This window comes from Eschrichtius robustus, chromosome 14 (assembly GCF_028021215.1).
Source record: "Eschrichtius robustus isolate mEscRob2 chromosome 14, mEscRob2.pri, whole genome shotgun sequence".
Lineage (NCBI taxonomy): Eukaryota > Metazoa > Chordata > Mammalia > Artiodactyla > Eschrichtiidae > Eschrichtius > Eschrichtius robustus.
Genome location: NC_090837.1, coordinates 18,828,625 through 18,846,615, shown reverse-complemented (window position 1 = coordinate 18,846,615; position 17,991 = coordinate 18,828,625). Strand labels below are relative to the sequence as shown.

The following is a 17,991-nucleotide window of genomic DNA, read 5'->3' as shown; positions in this document are numbered from 1 at the left end:
TTTTGAAGGAGGTGGCACCTCCAGGCCTTGAAGAACGATAGCACTCGGGGGGAAGGAGAGGAGGAGCTCAGAGGATGCTCAGGTTTCCGGCTTGGGTGCCTGGCTGCTCGAGAGCGCCATTCCCAGAGGTGGGGGCACAGGCGAGAGCGGGGCTGGGAGGAGCAGGGGGCAGGTGACGTGTCTGCGACTCCTCGAGGCCAGTGGATGCGAGGGTCTGGAGCGAAGGAGGGAGGACTGGGCTGGAGGGGGACTCAACACACAGACGGCTTGCAGACCTCCTCTGTGCATTCATGGATGAGGCTGAGGTGGTCAGGGAGCCAGAGGGAGTGAGAAGACGGGGGACGGAGGCCAGAGCCCTGCACCGGGAGAGCAGTGATCAGAGGAAGGAGGAGGACCGGGGGGTGTGGCCTACAGAGCCAAGGGGCGTGAGAGCCTTGGGAAGGGCCAGGGGCTGCGGCGGGGGCGCCCGGGAGATGAGGGGCGTCCCTGGTGTGTCGTGAGCGCTCCAGAAATGTCTGCTCCTTCAGGGGGAGGCTCCTTAGAACCCACAGGTGCCCTTTCCTTTCTCTCCTGACTTACTTAGTACTCCTCGCTGTCCTCTGGTATTGTCTTGACCTTGACGTCATACTTGTGGTTGCCCTTCTTTACTTCCCCTCACGCAGTGGTTCACAAACAGATGTGGCCATTTAAATTCTTACTGCGCCTGACAGCAGAGCGTCTCAGAAGGCTTAGACAGAGCTAAGCCTCTCATGGAGATGACTTCGTCGCGCGCCCTCTATGCAGGAGCCCCTTCAGCGGCATCCCTGCCCCTGCCTCAGATAAGAGGATGCGCAGCTTGGCAAAGCAGGCCATTGTATGGCTTCTCTCTTCCCAGTGGTGGACCATCCTTCCTTGTCTTACACGATCTACTTCTCTGTAACTTCTACCCTTTGGTCCTTGAACAGCCACTGAAAGTGGACGGTGTCATCTTCTGCGGTTTGCTTTCTGGGTGGTCTGTTTTCCAAGGGTGGTGCCCTTCCCTTCTCCAGCCAGTCCTCATTTGAAGTGGGTTCCAGCCCTTCACCTCGTGGGTCTAGTCCGGGTTGGTGGAATCTGACTTAAAATGCGGCTCCTTGCCCCGTTCCTGGGTGTCTGTGACTTCAGCCCTGGCCCACAGCGTCCCCACAGCGTCTGGTCTGGAATCTCCACTCCGTGTGTCTGCAGTTCACAAATGGTGCACTGGGCACCCCGGTTGCTACAGGATATTTTAAATTTTTGAGGGAAACACAGTGAAATCTGTTGGGCACCGTGTGAAGTACTTGCTTGAGTTCACAGCGTCAGCGTTAAATTCTGCTCCATTCTTCTCAGTGATGTCCTATTTGCTAAGCTGGGTTTTAAAAGAATGAAATTAAAATATTTTTAATTTCAATTTATGCGTGTTTTTTAAATACAGCTACTAAGTTCTTAGGACATAAACACTTATTAAGTTGTTAGGACTTAACTGTCTACTAAATGGAACTGTTAGGTATTTCTTTTGACCTAAGATTGCAGTAAGAAGTATTACTGGGCCATTGGGGGTGCTGAGAACAAGAAAGTCTGGGAAGCTCTGGGTTTAGCTGACCTGACTGAAGAGTCCAGGCTGTATGGTAATCCTCACCAAGGGGCGCGGTGGGGGGCGCTTAAGATCGACAGCATAAAGATTATGAGCCGTTCGTCCTTGGCTCATAAATCTCTCTTTTCCCTCCCTTGGGAAAATAGGGCCCTTCCTCATCTTCTGGCCCCTGTCCTGCTCCTATGATGGCGCCAGCAGGCCTGGGATAGTGTCTGAGGCTTGGCGTGTTTTCTATGTCTCAGGCTTCCCCTCCCTCCTCACAGCGTGTGTGCTGTCCTCTTCCGGTGACGTTCTTACTGGGGCGTACAGGGGGTGAAAGCCTCTCTCCAGGCCTGCGTTGTCTCTCTCATCTGTTACTGTTACGCCATCTGCCCTAGACACCGAACCTCTCCCTCGTTCTTGATCCCACCTGAGTGGGTGGCTTATAATGCCTTTATTGCTTTCCTTAATATTTTTAAAAGTCTCAGCTCTGCCTGCTTCACACACGCGGCACTTCATCCTCTGCACTCTGTTATGTTGCTTCTACATGTTTACATGCAGTTCATCTCCTGACTGGTACTTAAGGCCCCTCTCTCTCTCTGTCTCTCTCTCTCTCTCTCTTGCTTTGGCCTAGAAGGCCTAGAGCCACGTGTGGTGGGTAGGGCTGGGTAGTATGGTGGTCTGTGCATGCCCTGGTCCCCCGTGCACCAGCTGTGTGACCTTGCATGACAGTTTTCCTCATCTGCAAAGTGGGATGATGATCCTTACCTAGATGTCTGCTGTGCTCACTGAGGTCTCCTAGCCCCTTGAGAGCTGGTGAGAGTTACCCCAAACCTTCTTCCCTGCCCCACGGAAACCCAGAGCCCCACCCAGTCTTTCTGCGATTCATGGGAGGCCGGCATTCTTGTGGCCACCTCTGTAGTTCTGCCTCTGTGTCCGCTGTCTCTGCTCCATACGGTATTAACCTTGACAGGAGGCTTATCTTCTGCCTCAAGTTCTACAAGACAGCACCCCTTGTTCAGGTGATCATGCTAAAGACTTGGGGGTCAGGGGAAGCAGTCATGCCACATGGGCCCCCCACGAGTTAAATACCTGTGCTTGTCTCCAGCTCCCCAGCACAGAAGGCAGAGGCGAGAGTGCCCAGCATGTGCATCTCCAGCCTCCCTCGCTGTCCTCAGCCCACGCTCTCCCTTCCGCGTTGCCCAGGAACCCCAAGAGCTTTTGCTGTTTTTCAGGGCACTTCAGTCCTAGCTTCTAGACTTGTAAACCAGCCACTTGGCGCCCCTTCACTGACTAGTCCCTCCATTGAGCACATCCCCCATCTCAGGAGGTTGTCGGCAGTGGCTTTTTCTCTCTCAACCATATTTACTTCAGGGAGCTAATAGAATGATCAAATGAAAATGCAGTAGCCTCCCCTCGTGTATAGTTAGCTCTTATTACTACTGCAGCTGTTATTATTATTACTGTTATTATTTGTATTTAACAATGCTCTTGACTTTGGGGAGATTTACATTTTTCAGAAAAACAGCTGAGGTTGGAGTTATTTGTTCATTCCGCTGACATGATTTGAGTGCTATTACAGGATGGGGCCAAAGGTCAATGCTCTCCTAAAGGGGCCTATCAGAGTCTTGAGAATGCGAGAGGGTTCTATTTAAATGATACTTGAGAAATATTACTGGTGGGACTGCGATGTGCTTGAGGACACAGAGGAGGCAGGTGTAAAGGTCAGGGACCTTTATACTGTAGGGTCATTTACACATTTCTGACCGTAAAAAATATATATCTTTGAAATGTTTCTGTGTTTTAAATTCATGCTATTGATTTCCTCTAAAGCAGGCACGGCTATATAAAGCACCCTCTGTAATGCGTGCTGCCGCAAGGTTTTTACGGTGGATTATTGACGGAACAAGGAGAATGATTTTTCTCCCAGACTGTTCTTAGCTGGGCTCTGGCTGCAGCCAGACCACTCTTTCTGGAACCTTTCCCCTTGGCATGTATTCAGCTTTATTTCTAATTCCCAAGAGCGTTTGGGGGGATGTTTACTGTCCTCACAAAACACTTCTAACCTGTAGCACACATCAGAGCGTCCCATTCTGGGAGCCTCTCACGTGCTTCCATTTCATTAATTTTGTACAGTGTGTTTTAGGGGATCCTCAGTTGCTGACCCCTTTATCGGTCTCACCTTTGCTCATTTCAGAGAGTTCTCCTGTTCCGAAACATGGTGACCAAGGAGAAGGAGAAACTGGGGCTTGTGGAAACCAGCTCCGCCTCCCCTCATGTCACTCACATCACCATCCGCCGGTCCCGGATGTTGGAGGTGAGAAGCCTGTTGCAGGGTGCTCTCTGTAAACTGTAGGGTTTCTGGTGGGTGACCTGTTGCCTCTGAACTGTGCTTATCACTCCTTGATCTAATGACACTGCAGCCAGGGCTGTGGGTGCAGGAAGGGCCTGTTTGTCCTGCCAGCTGCTCTGAGCACTGCTTGATTAAACACGCCCTCAGTTCTGGAGACCCCAGCGCAGCGTTTCCCTCCCTTTACCCCACGAGGTGAGAGCGGCCAACACTCTGTGCCTCTGAAATGAAGACAGACACGCTTATACCTGTGCAGACTCTGTCTGTCCTGGCAAGCGCTTTGCCCAGCCGCCCAGCTGTGAGTGTGGAGGCTGGAGTGCGGGTGTTAAGTTACTGAGCCATTCTGGGAAATACATCGATCACAGAGCTACACGTTCTTTTTGGACATAAACTTAGGAGATGCACGTGAAGTGGCCCACTTACGCCAAACCCAGCGTCCAGGGTTCCTCCCATGCAGCGACTTTGTGTGACTTTGAAATAGGTGCCTGTCCTCAGGACACTGTCCTCCGTATGTCAGGAAGTTGTCATGATATGTTGATTTTGCTGGAACAAGACCCTGAACATTGTCATAATAAATGCACGCACCTGCAGTGTCTGCACCGTGCCTACCACGCGCTCCTCCGGCGTTGTGCAGTGTATGTGCACGTATGGTGAGTGAGCCCCATGTCCCCATTCCCGGGAGCGGCTTGGCTTCGTTGATTTGCCCATGCTTGCTCTCTTGCCTTTCATCACACTCCAGCCACAGTTCCTCATCGGCATGTTCTGCAGCATAGAACAGTCAGGGGATCCCAGGACAGCACGGGGCCGCATCGGCAGCCACCAGCAAACGGCATCGGCAGCAGCCCTTCCTCCCCACGCGTTCTCATTTCTGCCTCGGGGCATCTGTGCCGTGTTTGTCGCTCCTGGAGAACTTGTTTAAGTTCTCTGACCACTGGTGATTGACACTGACAGCTGCCGGGGAAAGGCAGCAGGTGGTGAACAGATGATTTTGACATTCTCAAAAGTAGGGATAAGAAATGTAAGTGCCCCCAGGGGCCCTGCCAGTCATGGAGATGAGTAACGCTGGCTGAGAGTGTCTCGGCACAGGGGCATTTTGTTTGCTTGCTAAACGAATAGAAATATTCTCCACTTCCACTGCTTGCTCCCGTTTTTCTTGAAACACAGCCCTTGGACTGACCTCACGAGTGAGTTGATAAATGACAACTGACAACCAGCCTCAGTGTTGGGGCGCAGGAGAGGGTAGGCAGGTGGAGAGCACATGCCTCTAAAAGAGGCCACCTGAGTATTGCCTTGTGGAGATTTGGGCTCTATAATGCTCCGGCTTGTTAAGAAAAGACCAAAATTTAGGGTTTTGTGTGAAATCCACAGATCCTTTGTGTTGTGAACTAGTCAGTTTTTGTAAAGTACCTGGAAGGTCAGATAACACCTGTCTGCCCATCAGATTCAACTTGCTGGCCACCAGTTTGCAACCTCTGCTTTGACTCAAAGAAAAAAAAGCCCAGTTGTGTTGTAGGAACTCACTTCTCCAGCACTTTCTTTGTTGGACCCAGATGCACCTTTCCTGTCTCTTAAACTCCTCCATCCCACCGCCCGTCATACCCACTCCCATGTGGCCAGCACAACGGGGAGTCTGGGTGGTGGAAACTGTGGTGTCTCCTGAGAGTGACAGAATCCCCGACGCCCTCCTCAAGTGTCACTGGGAGATTTACCAGACACCCGCTTACCCTGGGCCAGCTTTTTTAAACACATCCCTCAGGGATGTCAAAGGAAGGATGTCTGTCTTAGATTTTAGGCAAAGTCCGTTTTCGTCTTTACGTTCCATTGGGATAGATCCTGTCATGAAATTGATCACTGGTGTTCATACTGAATTAGGAAGGAGAGAGGGTCATTGATTCAGTTATCCCAGTTCTCACGATTCAGTGGTTTGCGTATCAGAACTTGAGAGCCCAGTGGCCTTTGCTTGATTAGGACGCAAGGGGGCATCAAAAAGCCGATATTTGACCCATGATATCCTGGGCTTTTATTCTGTCCCCTTTTTTATGGTTTGTACTGAAGGTGAGGCTTGTGTATTAGGCTTCCAGGTGATGGTCCAAAGTCCTGCAGGAAGGCCTCTCCTCACAGGGGGTGAACGGGGGCCAGAACACCAGCATTGCGAACTAGAAGGAGCCGTGGACACACCCTTGCTCATCCCTTTCCCCTCACCCCGTCAAAGTCAGGACTGAGGCCAGAGGAATTCAGGGTCACTCAGGTGTCAGTGACAGAGCTGGGCCTGGAAGCCGGTTCTCCTGTCCCCCGTCAGTGTTCTGTGCATCCGCTGTTTGAGATGCAGAAGAGAAGAGGAACGCCCAGTCCCCCTCTCACCTTCCCCCGGGGCACAGATACAGAATCCTCCAGAGAGGGCAGTGGGGTGCAACAGGAAGTATGTCAGAGGAGGTGGGCAGCAGATTCCTCTCTGCAGGGTTTCAAAGGGAGGGTAAAGTGGGGCTGATCCAGCAAAACTGAGATTTGAGTCCAGCAAACATTCCTGGAGCACCTGCCATGAGCTTGACCACTTGCTAAGAGCTTTCACATGGACCATCTCGTTTAATCTGCATGACACTGACATACCTCCTAACACGTGCTAAGGTTAGGGAAGCATCATTTTAAAGCAGAATGGAGGAAGTCCAGCAGGCAGGGGCATGTTAGAATTCTCTCCCCGTCCCCGCTCAGTGCCAAGATAATTACCTTACATTTAGGCAGAATGATTGAAATGCTGCAGCAGCTGCCTGGTGACTCCCTGTTTTTCTCTCCTTTTCATCTAACTTAATGATTTTCATATTTCATGTGCATAAAATATGTACTTTTCAGGATTGTACACTCAAAACCATGTTCTTATTCCTTCAGGTGACTTAGGGGACTTCAGAGGTAGTTTTTTTTCTCTGCTCACTCACTAACTTCGGAACCTAACTCCTAAATGAGATGGGTAGCCACCATGGCACAGGCCTTTGCATCAGTAGGTGAGCACAAGGAAAACATCGGCAGGAAGGCAGCAAGGGTTCCCCAAAACAGGTCTTGCCATACTGGCCTCATCTGCTTTGTGACAAGGAACCAGACTGGCAGGTGAGTGGGTGCTGTGGAGATGGCCTGTCTGATGTCAACAGAGCATCTCAGAGCACTGCACTTGTGCCTGAGGGGAGGAATGTGGGGTGGCCACAATAGGACGTGGCAGCTGATTTGTAACCTATTCTGTGACAGTATCTAAAGACATCGGTTTGACCCTGGTTATGGGGCCTCTCAGGCTGGGCCAAAGTACTCCTCCCTGGGCCCTATCGTGTTCTAAGCACGGTTTTTTATAATCACTGCTCTGAAATGAAAGCCTAAGCAGCTTGCCCGTCAGCACCCACCTGCCAGGAATACATTTGAGGACAGGCTCTGGAGCCAGGAAGGCCTCGACAGATCAGAATCAAGAGATAGACTGTGCACGATGATTTAGCAGGAGAGCTCCAGAGTCTTGTCCTAGCTTTCTGGACAGGGAGACATGCCCAGTGGCTGTGTGTCTCAAGGGAGCCGACCACAAGCCGGAGGTGCTGAGGCCTCTCTTTGCACTGCTTCTGCCCTCCTCCAGGCCCAGCAGCACTCCTGACACCCATCTCCCTGCTTCCTGCCATCCCTCTGCTTTCCTTCCAACAGAAAGATCTTCCTAAGACAGAAAGCCAGCCATGTGACTCTCTGCCTAAACTCTTCTGTGGCTCCCCAGCGCCCTCAGGAAATAACCTAACTTTCCCAGCATGACTCATAGCCTTTCATGATCTGGGGAAAGGTACCAGGAGTTGAGTGGTGGGGGGCTACTGTGATTTTTCATCTTACAGCTTTCATCTTGTCTCAGTGTCTTCCGTCCTGTCTGATGACCGAGAGCTTGTCGTGACTCATCTTGTCTAATCTCTCCATCTCACTGCTCTGCATCTTCCTGAGGGCAGTCTCCCCTTGCCAAAGAGTGGTAAAGTCACATCCCCGAAATGAATTTTTCTTTTAACAGGCTCTCATCTAGAAGCAAGTGAAAACTGCTGGCTCTCTTCATGCACCTGTGCGTCCTGACACATTTAGTAATTACACTGGGAAGGCTTCCCACAGGGGAGAGGGAGCTTTGAGCAGGGAGCCCTGAATTATGCAGGGGGCCTTGGGTTCCTAATGGGCTATAATTCTGCCCTTGGCAGGATGGCTACGAGCAACTGCGGCAGCTCTCCCAGCACGCCATGAAGGGCGTCATCCGCGTGAAGTTTGTCAATGACCTCGGGGTGGACGAGGCAGGGATTGATCAAGATGGCGTTTTCAAGGAGTTCTTGGAAGAGATCATCAAGAGGGTGTTTGACCCGGCGCTCAACCTGTTCAAGGTATTTAAAGGGCACGAGAGCGTGGTTGACGGCAGCCAGATTCGAGGTGACAGATGAGAAGTGAAGGCCTTGCTCGTTGCAAGGCATTTAACTTCCCTGTCCTTACCCGTCCTTTTGCCTTGCAGACGACCAGTGGGGACGAGAGACTCTACCCTTCGCCCACGTCCTACATTCATGAGAATTACCTGCAGCTCTTTGAGTTTGTGGGCAAGATGCTGGGGAAAGCTGTGTATGAGGTAGGCACGTTAAGAACCAGTGAACAGGAATGGAAAATAAAATGTTCTAAGTACCGCGGGCTTCGTATACATGTAAGTGACCGGGTACATAGTGGCAACTACCTGTCACAGGGATAAAGGCGAGGAGAGAGGGACAGGAGCCAGCACCAGCCGTGTTGGTGTCAGTGAAGGGCGATAGCAGAGCTACGTTACGGGCTTGCTGTAGGTGGTCAATGAGGTAATAAGGTAAACATCTCCCATGGTGGCAGGCAGCTGGTCACGGGGGACGTCGGAGCTGCCATCCTCACTGTTATTAGGAGGAAGGGTGTCTGAGCTTCTGCTCCCGCTGTTGTGGGGTCGGGGTGGTGGGGCCTTCCGCAGGCTCTGGGCGCGCCCTCCCGGCTCCTGGTCCCTGTCCCCTGAGAGCCCACCAACTGGCAGGACTGCTTCCAGGTGGCGCTTTACCCCCTGCCCTTAGGACCGTGCTCCCCAGGAAGGCAGGAAAGCTCCAGCTTGAGCTCATCAGCAGCCTGTCCCTGTGGCCTCACAGCGGACTCCAGAGCCGCAGGGGACCAGTCCCTCCCCACCCTGCCTCACCCCCAGCGGCCGCCACCTGAGTAGTGCTCGTGTCACACCCATCACAAAGCCCAGGGCGGCCAGGATGCCTTCCAGAGGCAAAGAAGCTATAGCGGGCCAGGCTGAGAGAGGAGGTCATGTGGGGTGAACATACTGTGACTCTTGACTAGTCCATCGTTCTCTCTGTGTAAACAGCCCCAGTCCACGGCCTCAGCCCTTGCTGTGATGATGTCAGGTGCCCCATCTGAGTCCAAGCACCCTCCAGGCCTCCTCCTGCCCTGGACTGGTTGGGTGGCCTGGGCTCGTTCTCTGTGCTTCTGTTTCCACATCTGCAAAATGGAGACAATTTCTCAGTTGATTCCTCTTTTTTACAAACAAAACAAAACAAAACCAAAAAACAAAAAAAAAAAACCCATGAGGCCCTGCCTGGGCATATGCCGTGTTTTTCCTTTGAACGTGTAGCCGTGATGAGACCCAGGAGAGGCTGGGCCAGCTGAAAAACACCACTTCCTCGCTTTGTAAATGTCCTCCCCCACTTCCTGGGCCTAGTCTCCGTCTCCTCCCTCTCCGGGGCAATAAGGACCTCGTGGGTCCTGATGAGGAGTGGCCTGTGTTAACTCACTTCACCCTTGTCCTCAGGACAGGCCCGTCGTGGGGTTTGATTGGCTCTCCCTTCTCAGTCTCTCCAGCCCGCACACCTCTCTCCACCCCGTACAGTCTGTCTGAAGTTCCTGGCGTTGTGCAAGGGCTTCCGGGCTGTGTCCCTGCGTGTCCCTGCCTCCAGGCCGTTCCCCACAGGAAGTAGCCGTGCGGAGAGCCCTCCCAGGGCTGCCTGCTGCCCTCCGGATAGAATCCAGACTCCAGGAGGCTTGTGAGCTCTTCCTGATCTGCCCTGTTTGCCTCCCTGGCCTTCTCGCTCACCCCCTCCTTCACACCCCGTGCTGGGGCCAGACAGACCTCTGTTCCAGCCCTGGAGGGCACCTGTGAGCCTTGTACTGAAGGCCTGCTCAGCTATCCCTTCCTCCTGGAAACTTTCCCCACCTTGCTCGTTTAACCCTTAAAACTGAGACTGTTCTGGTCCCCATTTACAGATGATAAAGCCAATGCCCCGTGGCCTAGCAGCAGCGGAGCTGGGATGTGATCCCTGAGCTGTGCAGCTGCAAAGCCTGGGCCCTTAACCACTATGTGGTAATGTCCCCAGGAGGCGCTCGACTGTGTTTAGGTGGTAGGGAGGTATTGCTCTCCAGATTGAAAATTTAGGAAGTCTAGAGATGTCATTGGCGCCCTCGGAGCCCCGTCTGCAGCCCGAGCCGCCCCGGATGAGATCACCGAGACGGGCTTCTGGGCGGCAGGTGGCAGCTCCTGTCTCCTCTCTGGCAGGGGATTGTGGTGGACGTGCCCTTTGCATCCTTCTTCCTGAGCCAGCTGCTCGGGCACCACCACAGTGTCTTCTACAGCTCTGTGGATGAACTGCCTTCTCTGGACTCCGAGTTCTATAAAAACCTCACTTCCATTAAGGTCAGTGTGGAAGGCGGCACGGCTTAGCTGAGTGCCGGTGTGAACTCAGCCAAGTGACGCCCCGTGGGGTTCAGCTGTACCCCGTCGTCATGGGGTGGAGTGGGGTTTCCTGCTGTGGGGAAGTGGCGCACTCCTTAGCCACTGCAGGGCCTCCTGTCCCCTGCTGAGCACTTCCTCCCGGGACTGATGCCCACAGCCTCCTTCCTCCAGGTGATGAGTGGCCTTTTCCTTTGTTTCAAGTTATACGGCAGCCATAGTGGTAGCTGCCCAAGCCGATGTCATAGGCAGGGAGTGTTAAAACCTTCAAGGATGTAGCACTCCTTGGCCTCTACATTGTCCCTTTCTCTGTTGCTTTAGCGGTACGATGGGGACATTGCTGACTTGGGCCTGACACTGTCATATGATGAGGATGTCATGGGTCAGGTAGGTGGGCCTCGGGCCGAACCTTCTTCCGCCTCCCTCCTTTGGCTTCCTAAGACCTGCCCTACTCTGGGTGTTTTCCCCAGGAGACCCACAGACTGGGGCTCTGTCTGTCTGTCTGTCCACCCTTCTCCTCTGCCTCCCCAGCCCCTTTGCTACCCTGCCAGGAGGGAGGGCGCTCCCCTCCCCTTCCCAGCTGACCTGGCCTTGGCCTGCTCGCCACCCAGAGAGCTCCCACAGAGACCCTGCTCTGCTTCCAGGGCACTTTGGGGTCATTTCTGATGGAAGCTGTGACTCCTACTTTGTACACTGCTTTTCGTTACCATGGTGAGGATTAGCTGTTCCAGAGGATCATGACTGAGACTCGGGGAAGAAACCACCTGACAGGGCGTGCCTCTAACAGAATCCTGTCCTTGCTCCGCCTCGGCATGGAGAGCGGAGCAGGGAAAAAAGACCCTTGAAGTCATGGCAGCAGAGGGGCTTCCCCCAGACTTTCTCTGCCCTGATTTTCCTTGCAGGGCTCCCAGCCCCTCCATTTGCATCCCCGGACCCCTGCATGAGCCCCAGTGTGCACGTGGTGTTAGGGCTGCTCTGGAGCTCGTAGTACAGGGCCGGCTTCCCAGGGCCTCGGCGAGGTCACTCAGTCTCCCTGAGCCACACTTTCCTTATCTCAACAAATGCCACTTGCCGAATGAGTCCTTGCTGGGACCAGTGTCACCAGACGCCCTCTAGACCGCACGCCCTGTCCTCCTCCTGAAGAGCCGCTGAGCACGCTGGCACATGGGGCCCTAAGAAGCCCATGAGAAAGAAGCCTGCTGTGGTTGTGTTACCCCAACCTTCCCCAGCTCACGTGGTCACAGGACTCCTCTTTCAGGGAGGGCACACCACCTCACAGAGAGATTCTCCAGGTAGTGGTGCACAGACCAGGAGTTCCCTGGAACCGATTGTGGAAAACACCAGGCTGGGCATTCCTAAGGGCCATCCAGCTTTAACTCCTGCGGCGTCAGCCCCGAGATGTTGATAGCAGTGGGACTAGAGGGCACCGTTACTCCTTTCCAGGTCTCTAGAGTTACAGTATATTATGTTAGTAGAATTTCTATTAAAGTTAGCTTTGAAATGATGCATTCTTTGATTTTTAGGCGACCCACAAGACTTCTTGAAGTTGAGGAAAGCAGTTGATTCTATAGCGTTTTTGAATCTTTAATCAGATTTTGAGACTTCTTCCTGACATTCTTAATTTTCTGTCCTGACTATAAAAATGATGCAAACTTCTAACCAAAAATTCAGCTACAATAAAAGCATAAAGGTGAAAGTGAAAACCACCTATAGTGCTGGTGCCTGGAGAGCGCCACTGTTAACATGTGGCCTGAGGCTTTTTCTCCCTGGGCACATACATAATTTTTTGCATACCTTGCCTGCTGTTATATAATCTGCTCTTTCCCCCCACCTTTTCAAGAAATGTACTTTTTCATCATCATATTTTTTAATAGCGCCACGGTATTCCAAGGTGTGGTTGTACCAGTGTTTGTTTATCCGCCCTCCTGCGCTCTTCACTGCTGACACATTCCCCTCCACGACACCCCGGAGCCTTAATACACACGTTTGAACGAGGATCAGATGAGAAGGAACCTGTCATATTGATCATGCAGGGCCGGCTTGTTGATACTTACGCCCTGGCTTTTTGTGAAAATGATTGTTCCCAAACATGTCTCATCTTCCTCTTTCGTTATTATGGATGTCGGCATCAGGCCCTTTCATCTTCAGGAAGCTTTATTTTCTCATTAGAATTCTCTTGAGTAATTGTTCCCCTTCCTCTCCCCCAGCTTGTTTGCCATGAACTGATTCCTGGAGGGAAGACCATTCCTGTTACAAATGAAAATAAGTGAGTATGGCAATTAGATTTTTAAGGTCACCACTTGAAAAGACTTCATTCTGGCCGTCTGGGCTTACTTGGAGAATTTAGTAAGATAAATTGAAGTAGAAAGAGGCCGTAAATATCATAATGGAATTTCCTGGTTACAGTTCATAGGCCGAAATCGTATTAAATTCGATTTGCAAAATAAGAATTGACAATTTATATTTTGCAATAGCACTTCTAAGGTCAGAGGCACCCAGGCCGTGGTGTTCCTAGGAATTTAATGACGGCTCTAGATGCAGACAGATGGATTCTGAGCCAGTCGGGCACGAAGTCCTGAACCCAGAGGGCACGGAGGCGGAAAGACTCCTTGGAGGGGCAGATCATTTCGGAATGAGGGTGTGTGGCAGTTGTACAAAACACTGTTCTTGAGAAGACACAGTGATGAATTCAGATGCAGCAGACAGGTGGTCAGACGTGGGGAGACCCTGAGGCCCAGCAGCTCTTGTCACAGATAACAGGCTTTTAGGAATCTATCATAAATGGTCCCTCAAAGCAAAGCCCTTCCATGCATGTCTCCACCCAGCCCTGTACTCACCTAATTAAACAGTAGGACCCGGCTCAAGGAGTAGATACTGGCCCTTTTGTCAATCTGTCAATCTCCTGCCACTAGGCTCAGCTGAGCATCTGAACTGTTAATCTGAGCATCACTCTGTTCAGTGACAGGTGAGAGCTTAGTCCTACCCGGTGAGTCATTTGGATCAGATGCTGTCCCCAAGCATCATGTCCCTCTCGGGTCGGATCAGTCAGTCCACGCGCTCGGGGAGCTTTTATTTAGACTGTCAGAATAGTCAGGAGAGCAGACCCAATTCTCATCATGATTGAAATACACCCATTTTGACTCTTGGCCGTGGGGCCTTAGAGTGACAGCCGAGAAAGAACAGGGGCCACAGGGTGGGTGGAAGCTGCCTGGGGGTGTCAGAGAGCAGGGTGGGTCCTGAGCCTGCCCACCGTGTGCCTGGAATCATCCCTTCAGAGGGTTTCACATGAGAACGCATGTAAAGTACCTTCCAGGATGTCTGGCTCAAAGGAGGCCCTTAATAAATGAAAGCAGTGATGTCACCATCATCAGGTATGTTACCCTCAGATGGGCCCCGTTTTGCCAGGCATGGCACGGGGATGATGGTAGGAGCCGTATGTACAGCAGCCAGGGGAGGTGGGTTGATGCAGCCTGGGTTGGAGTGAGGTTCCTGTCCTGCCTGGAAACCTACCTGGAAAGTCATTTCACAAACTCTTACGTGTTCTTAGCATAAAACCTCAGTATAAGGGCAAGGACGTTCAGTTCTGCAGACTCTTTTTTTTTTTTTTTTAAACTTTTGGGTTTATTTTATTTATTTATTTATTTATTTATGGCTGTGTTGGGTCTTCGTTTCTGTGCGAGGGCTTTCTCTAGTTGTGGCAAATGGGGGCCACTCTTCATCGCGGTGCGCGGGCCTCTCACCATCGCGGCCTCTCTTGTTGCGGAGCACAGGCTCCAGACGCGCAGGCTCAGTAGTTGTGGCTCACGAGCCCGGTTGCTCTGCGGCATGTGGGATCTTCCCAGACCAGGCCTCGAACCCGTGTCCCCTGCATTGGCAGGCAGATTCTCAACCACTGCGCCACCAGGGAAGCCCCTCTGCAGACTCTTAAAAGGCCTGACATCACCAGGACCTGCTCCTGCATAGTGATACTTGAGCTTGCACTTCCTGGGTGTTCGATGGGAAAGTCTCCGAGGCTCCCTCCCTCTTTTGGTAAAATGGAACAGTATTAGTCACCTGCTTCAATGAGTACATGAAACGAACAGCAGTGATAGAAAAAAAAAAAAATCATATTTAAGTATATCAGTGTGCAAGCTTGCCACTGGAAGCTTTTTTTAAATAGGCATATTTTCCAGGTCAGTAATTCAGATCTGAGCATCGTGGGGTAAAACAGATTTATTTGGACTGTACTAACACCTGGGCTGGGCTCACATTCTTTCATCTGAGTAAATGGTTTGCTAAGAAATCAGCAATGCTGGCAAGCCTGTGAAAAGGGATTTCACCTGGGCGGAAGCGTTGCATTGTGCCGTGCCGCTGCAGATGAACTACTTGTGTTGGTGAAAGCAGACCTGGAAGACCGGCTGCTTGGAACCGTTGTTAGTGCTCCAACTTCCTTGTTAAGCCTAATCGTCAGCCAGCTGCATGTGGTTAAAGCTTTCTGCAGCCTTACCTTCTCATGGCCTAGACTCCTTGTCCAGTCCAGCAAGGTTTTGGTTGAGTTTCAACATGAAACAGTTTTTCTCTGGAGGACTGAACAGTATCTTAATTGGTTTATGTCCAAAAGGATGAAGTTAAATAAAAGTCCCTTTGTCCTAAGAAGGGCCCTCTCCTTAGCTGGAGAATGTCTCACTTTGATTCTTGACAGTGAGGTTACCCCAACGTCTGACCCACTGGCTTTTGGGAGGAGTGCATGAGGTGACGCCCTTGACACTAACGCTTTCACAGTGGCACACCGTGGGCCGTTCAGGAGGGCTGTCATCCTCATCGCCGTTGTTCTGGTGAAGTGCTCTGGTGCTATTTGTGTTTTTGTAAAATGGTTCAGAACTGACTGGACTCAATCTTTCAGCCCATCAGCAACCGCCCACCCTGTCCTGTTAATTTCCGTTGTTTTCCCTTGTTGGCAACAGAATTAGCTACATCCATCTGATGGCCCACTTTCGAATGCACACTCAAATCAAGAACCAGACAGCTGCCCTCATTAGTGGATTCCGTTCCATCATCAAACCTGAGTGGACCCGGATGTTCTCGACCCCTGAGCTACAGCGACTCATCTCCGGGGACAATGCTGAGATCGATCTGGAAGATTTAAAGTAAGGAGTGAGTGCAGGGGCAAGGTTGAAATTCTTAGGCCTCCAAGAAAGCAAGCTGCTCCTTTGCTGGGTTCCTTTTGGAGAGTTTTCAGGGTCCTGTCTCCAGATGGACTCCTCCTCCCTGATCTCTGGGTGAGTTGCTTTGGAAGAAAAGCTCAAGCCCTTGTCTGCCTGGAGACTGAGAAGCAGAAGCAGAGCTTGAGGCCCGTGGGGCTCTCCAAAGTCCTAGGAAACAGTGGTGCAGGGTCTCGTGTCGGCTTCTGCTGGGAAACAACAGGGCCTACAATGCAACGCTCCACCCACTGAGCTTCCGGGACCTGGGGTTACTAAGGCATGAACTTCTGGCTTAAGAGAAGTTTGTCGTCACCCAGGCTGGCCAGAGTTTGCTGTGCCGCTTGTCTAAATTCCATGCCTGCCTGTGTCTGTAAGCGCCCGTCAGAATGTGTGGTTGAGCCCTTGTCTGCATTGTTTTCAGGAAGCACACAGTGTACTACGGTGGTTTCCATGGAAGTCACAGGGTCATTATCTGGCTCTGGGATATCCTGGCCTCTGACTTCACGCCCGACGAGAGAGCCATGTTTCTGAAGGTATTTCATATGTTACCTATACGTGCAGGGGGACATAATTCCAGAAGTTGATTCTCAAGAGAATCAGTTTTTCCAGCAGGGCCTCTTGTAGGCATAACAGTCTCTGCCAACCTGTAGAGCTGCTTACCCCCCTCTCCTAGAAAGAGGAAAGCCGGTCTCTCCTAACCACGTGGTCAGTGCCCCACACAGCAGGCATGTTTATGTCTCTGGGTGGCCTGTCACCACACCTGCAGTTCCTTGTCCTGTGCCTGCCCTTTTCTGTGGCTGCAGACAGCCCCAGAGCCAGGGGGAAGCCACAGAACTGTTGTACAGGAGAGAATGTGACTGTACTTTCTTTAAATATAATGATAGCAGAGCCCCAAGGCTCTCCCTGCCCTCCAATCCTCCTCCTGTCCCAGGAGACTGACCACCCCTCCCTCCCTGGACCAGCTCTGGCTGGCAGCGGGCAGCAGGCCTGATCGGCCTGAACTGGGAGGGGCACAGACTCACCTGCGTCTGTTTCCTCATCCTTCAAACGGGTCAAGTCACACAGCACCTGTGGTATGATTAGCTGAGCTCGGGTTCACAGAGGACACAGCACAGTGTGGAAATGCTTCTAAATAGGATCTGCTGCTGCTGCGGTCTTTATGGTGGAAAATACAGGATATTAGGATAATAATGTATCTTGTCAATACTTTTTGTAAAAACCGTTTTTGAAGCATGACGCGTAAACTTTTTGGATGGTCTCAGGAGGCTCACTACCATTTATAACATTGTTTAAATGGTAGTATTTATTTTAAGACCCAAACACTCAGCCTGACACAGAGTTTTGAAGCACAGCTCGGTGTCGTAAGTAGCAGGTCCCTAGATCCGCTAGAGAAGGGAGAGCATTGGGCTAATGTTGAACTAAAGAAAGCGAACGGTTTCTTAGGACTTCCCTGTGCAGGTTAAGCACTTGGATTTCCAGGTGGGTAGATGCCTCTGTCCAGGCAGGACTAGTCATTTTGGGAAATGACACAGGAGCTGCCGTCTGGAAAATGCAAGGAATTCCAAGAGTGTAGCAAGGAAGCGAGGCTGGCTGCCCACAGGCCCCATTTGGGGCCTCCAGTACCTTGGTCTGCCCTCAGCCCCGCTGGCTCCTGAGGCCTGCTTTTTGTTAGCGTGCTGAGAGGAGATTAGGAAGCAAGCTCACAGGGGCTGCCCGACAACCCAGCAGGCACGCGTGCTCAGGGAGCCACCCGCACGTCCTCTGTGTGTGGCGAAGAAGCCGAGCGGAAAGGCAGGTGCAGATCGAGCGCTCACGATTGGTGGTGTGGTGCGTGCCCCTGGCCTCGGCCCTCGGCTCGGGCCTCCCCTGACACGCTTAGCGGGCCCGCTGGCTCCTCCCTCTCCCTCTCCCTCTCCCTCTCCCTCTCCCTCTCCCTCTCCCTCTCCCTCTCCCTCTCCCTCTCCCTCGCTCTTGTCGAGTGGTCTCTCCCTGAAGACGGCGTCAGCCAGGCCCACTCTGACTCTCGGCCCTGCTTTGTGTTGCAGTTTGTGACCAGCTGCTCCAGGCCCCCCCTCCTGGGATTTGCCTACCTCAAGCCTCCCTTCTCCATCCGCTGTGTGGAAGTGTCGGATGATCAGGTACCGCTGCGGGGGAAGAGCCGGCCCCTCTTGGTGGT

The 17,991-nt window shown here is 52.2% G+C and overlaps 1 protein-coding gene across 7 annotated transcripts in view; it reads left to right on the top strand.

Annotated features, from left to right (window-relative positions):
• Positions 1–17,991, top strand: part of UBE3B (ubiquitin protein ligase E3B) — a 55,804-nt gene that overhangs the window by 34,784 nt on the left and 3,029 nt on the right. For all 7 annotated transcript variants that reach the window (XR_011076177.1, XM_068562260.1, XM_068562257.1 and 4 more), the window contains 9 exons: positions 3,768–3,887; positions 8,114–8,290; positions 8,416–8,526; positions 10,462–10,599; positions 10,957–11,022; positions 12,843–12,901; positions 15,579–15,761; positions 16,237–16,348; positions 17,861–17,953. Coding sequence is in view for 6 of the 7 variants with exons in the window: in XM_068562260.1 (XP_068418361.1) it covers positions 3,768–3,887; positions 8,114–8,290; positions 8,416–8,526; positions 10,462–10,599; positions 10,957–11,022; positions 12,843–12,901; positions 15,579–15,761; positions 16,237–16,348; positions 17,861–17,953 (1,059 nt within the window). In the remaining variant the exon portion in view is untranslated. The remainder of the gene's footprint in view (positions 1–3,767; positions 3,888–8,113; positions 8,291–8,415; positions 8,527–10,461; positions 10,600–10,956; positions 11,023–12,842; positions 12,902–15,578; positions 15,762–16,236; positions 16,349–17,860; positions 17,954–17,991) is intronic.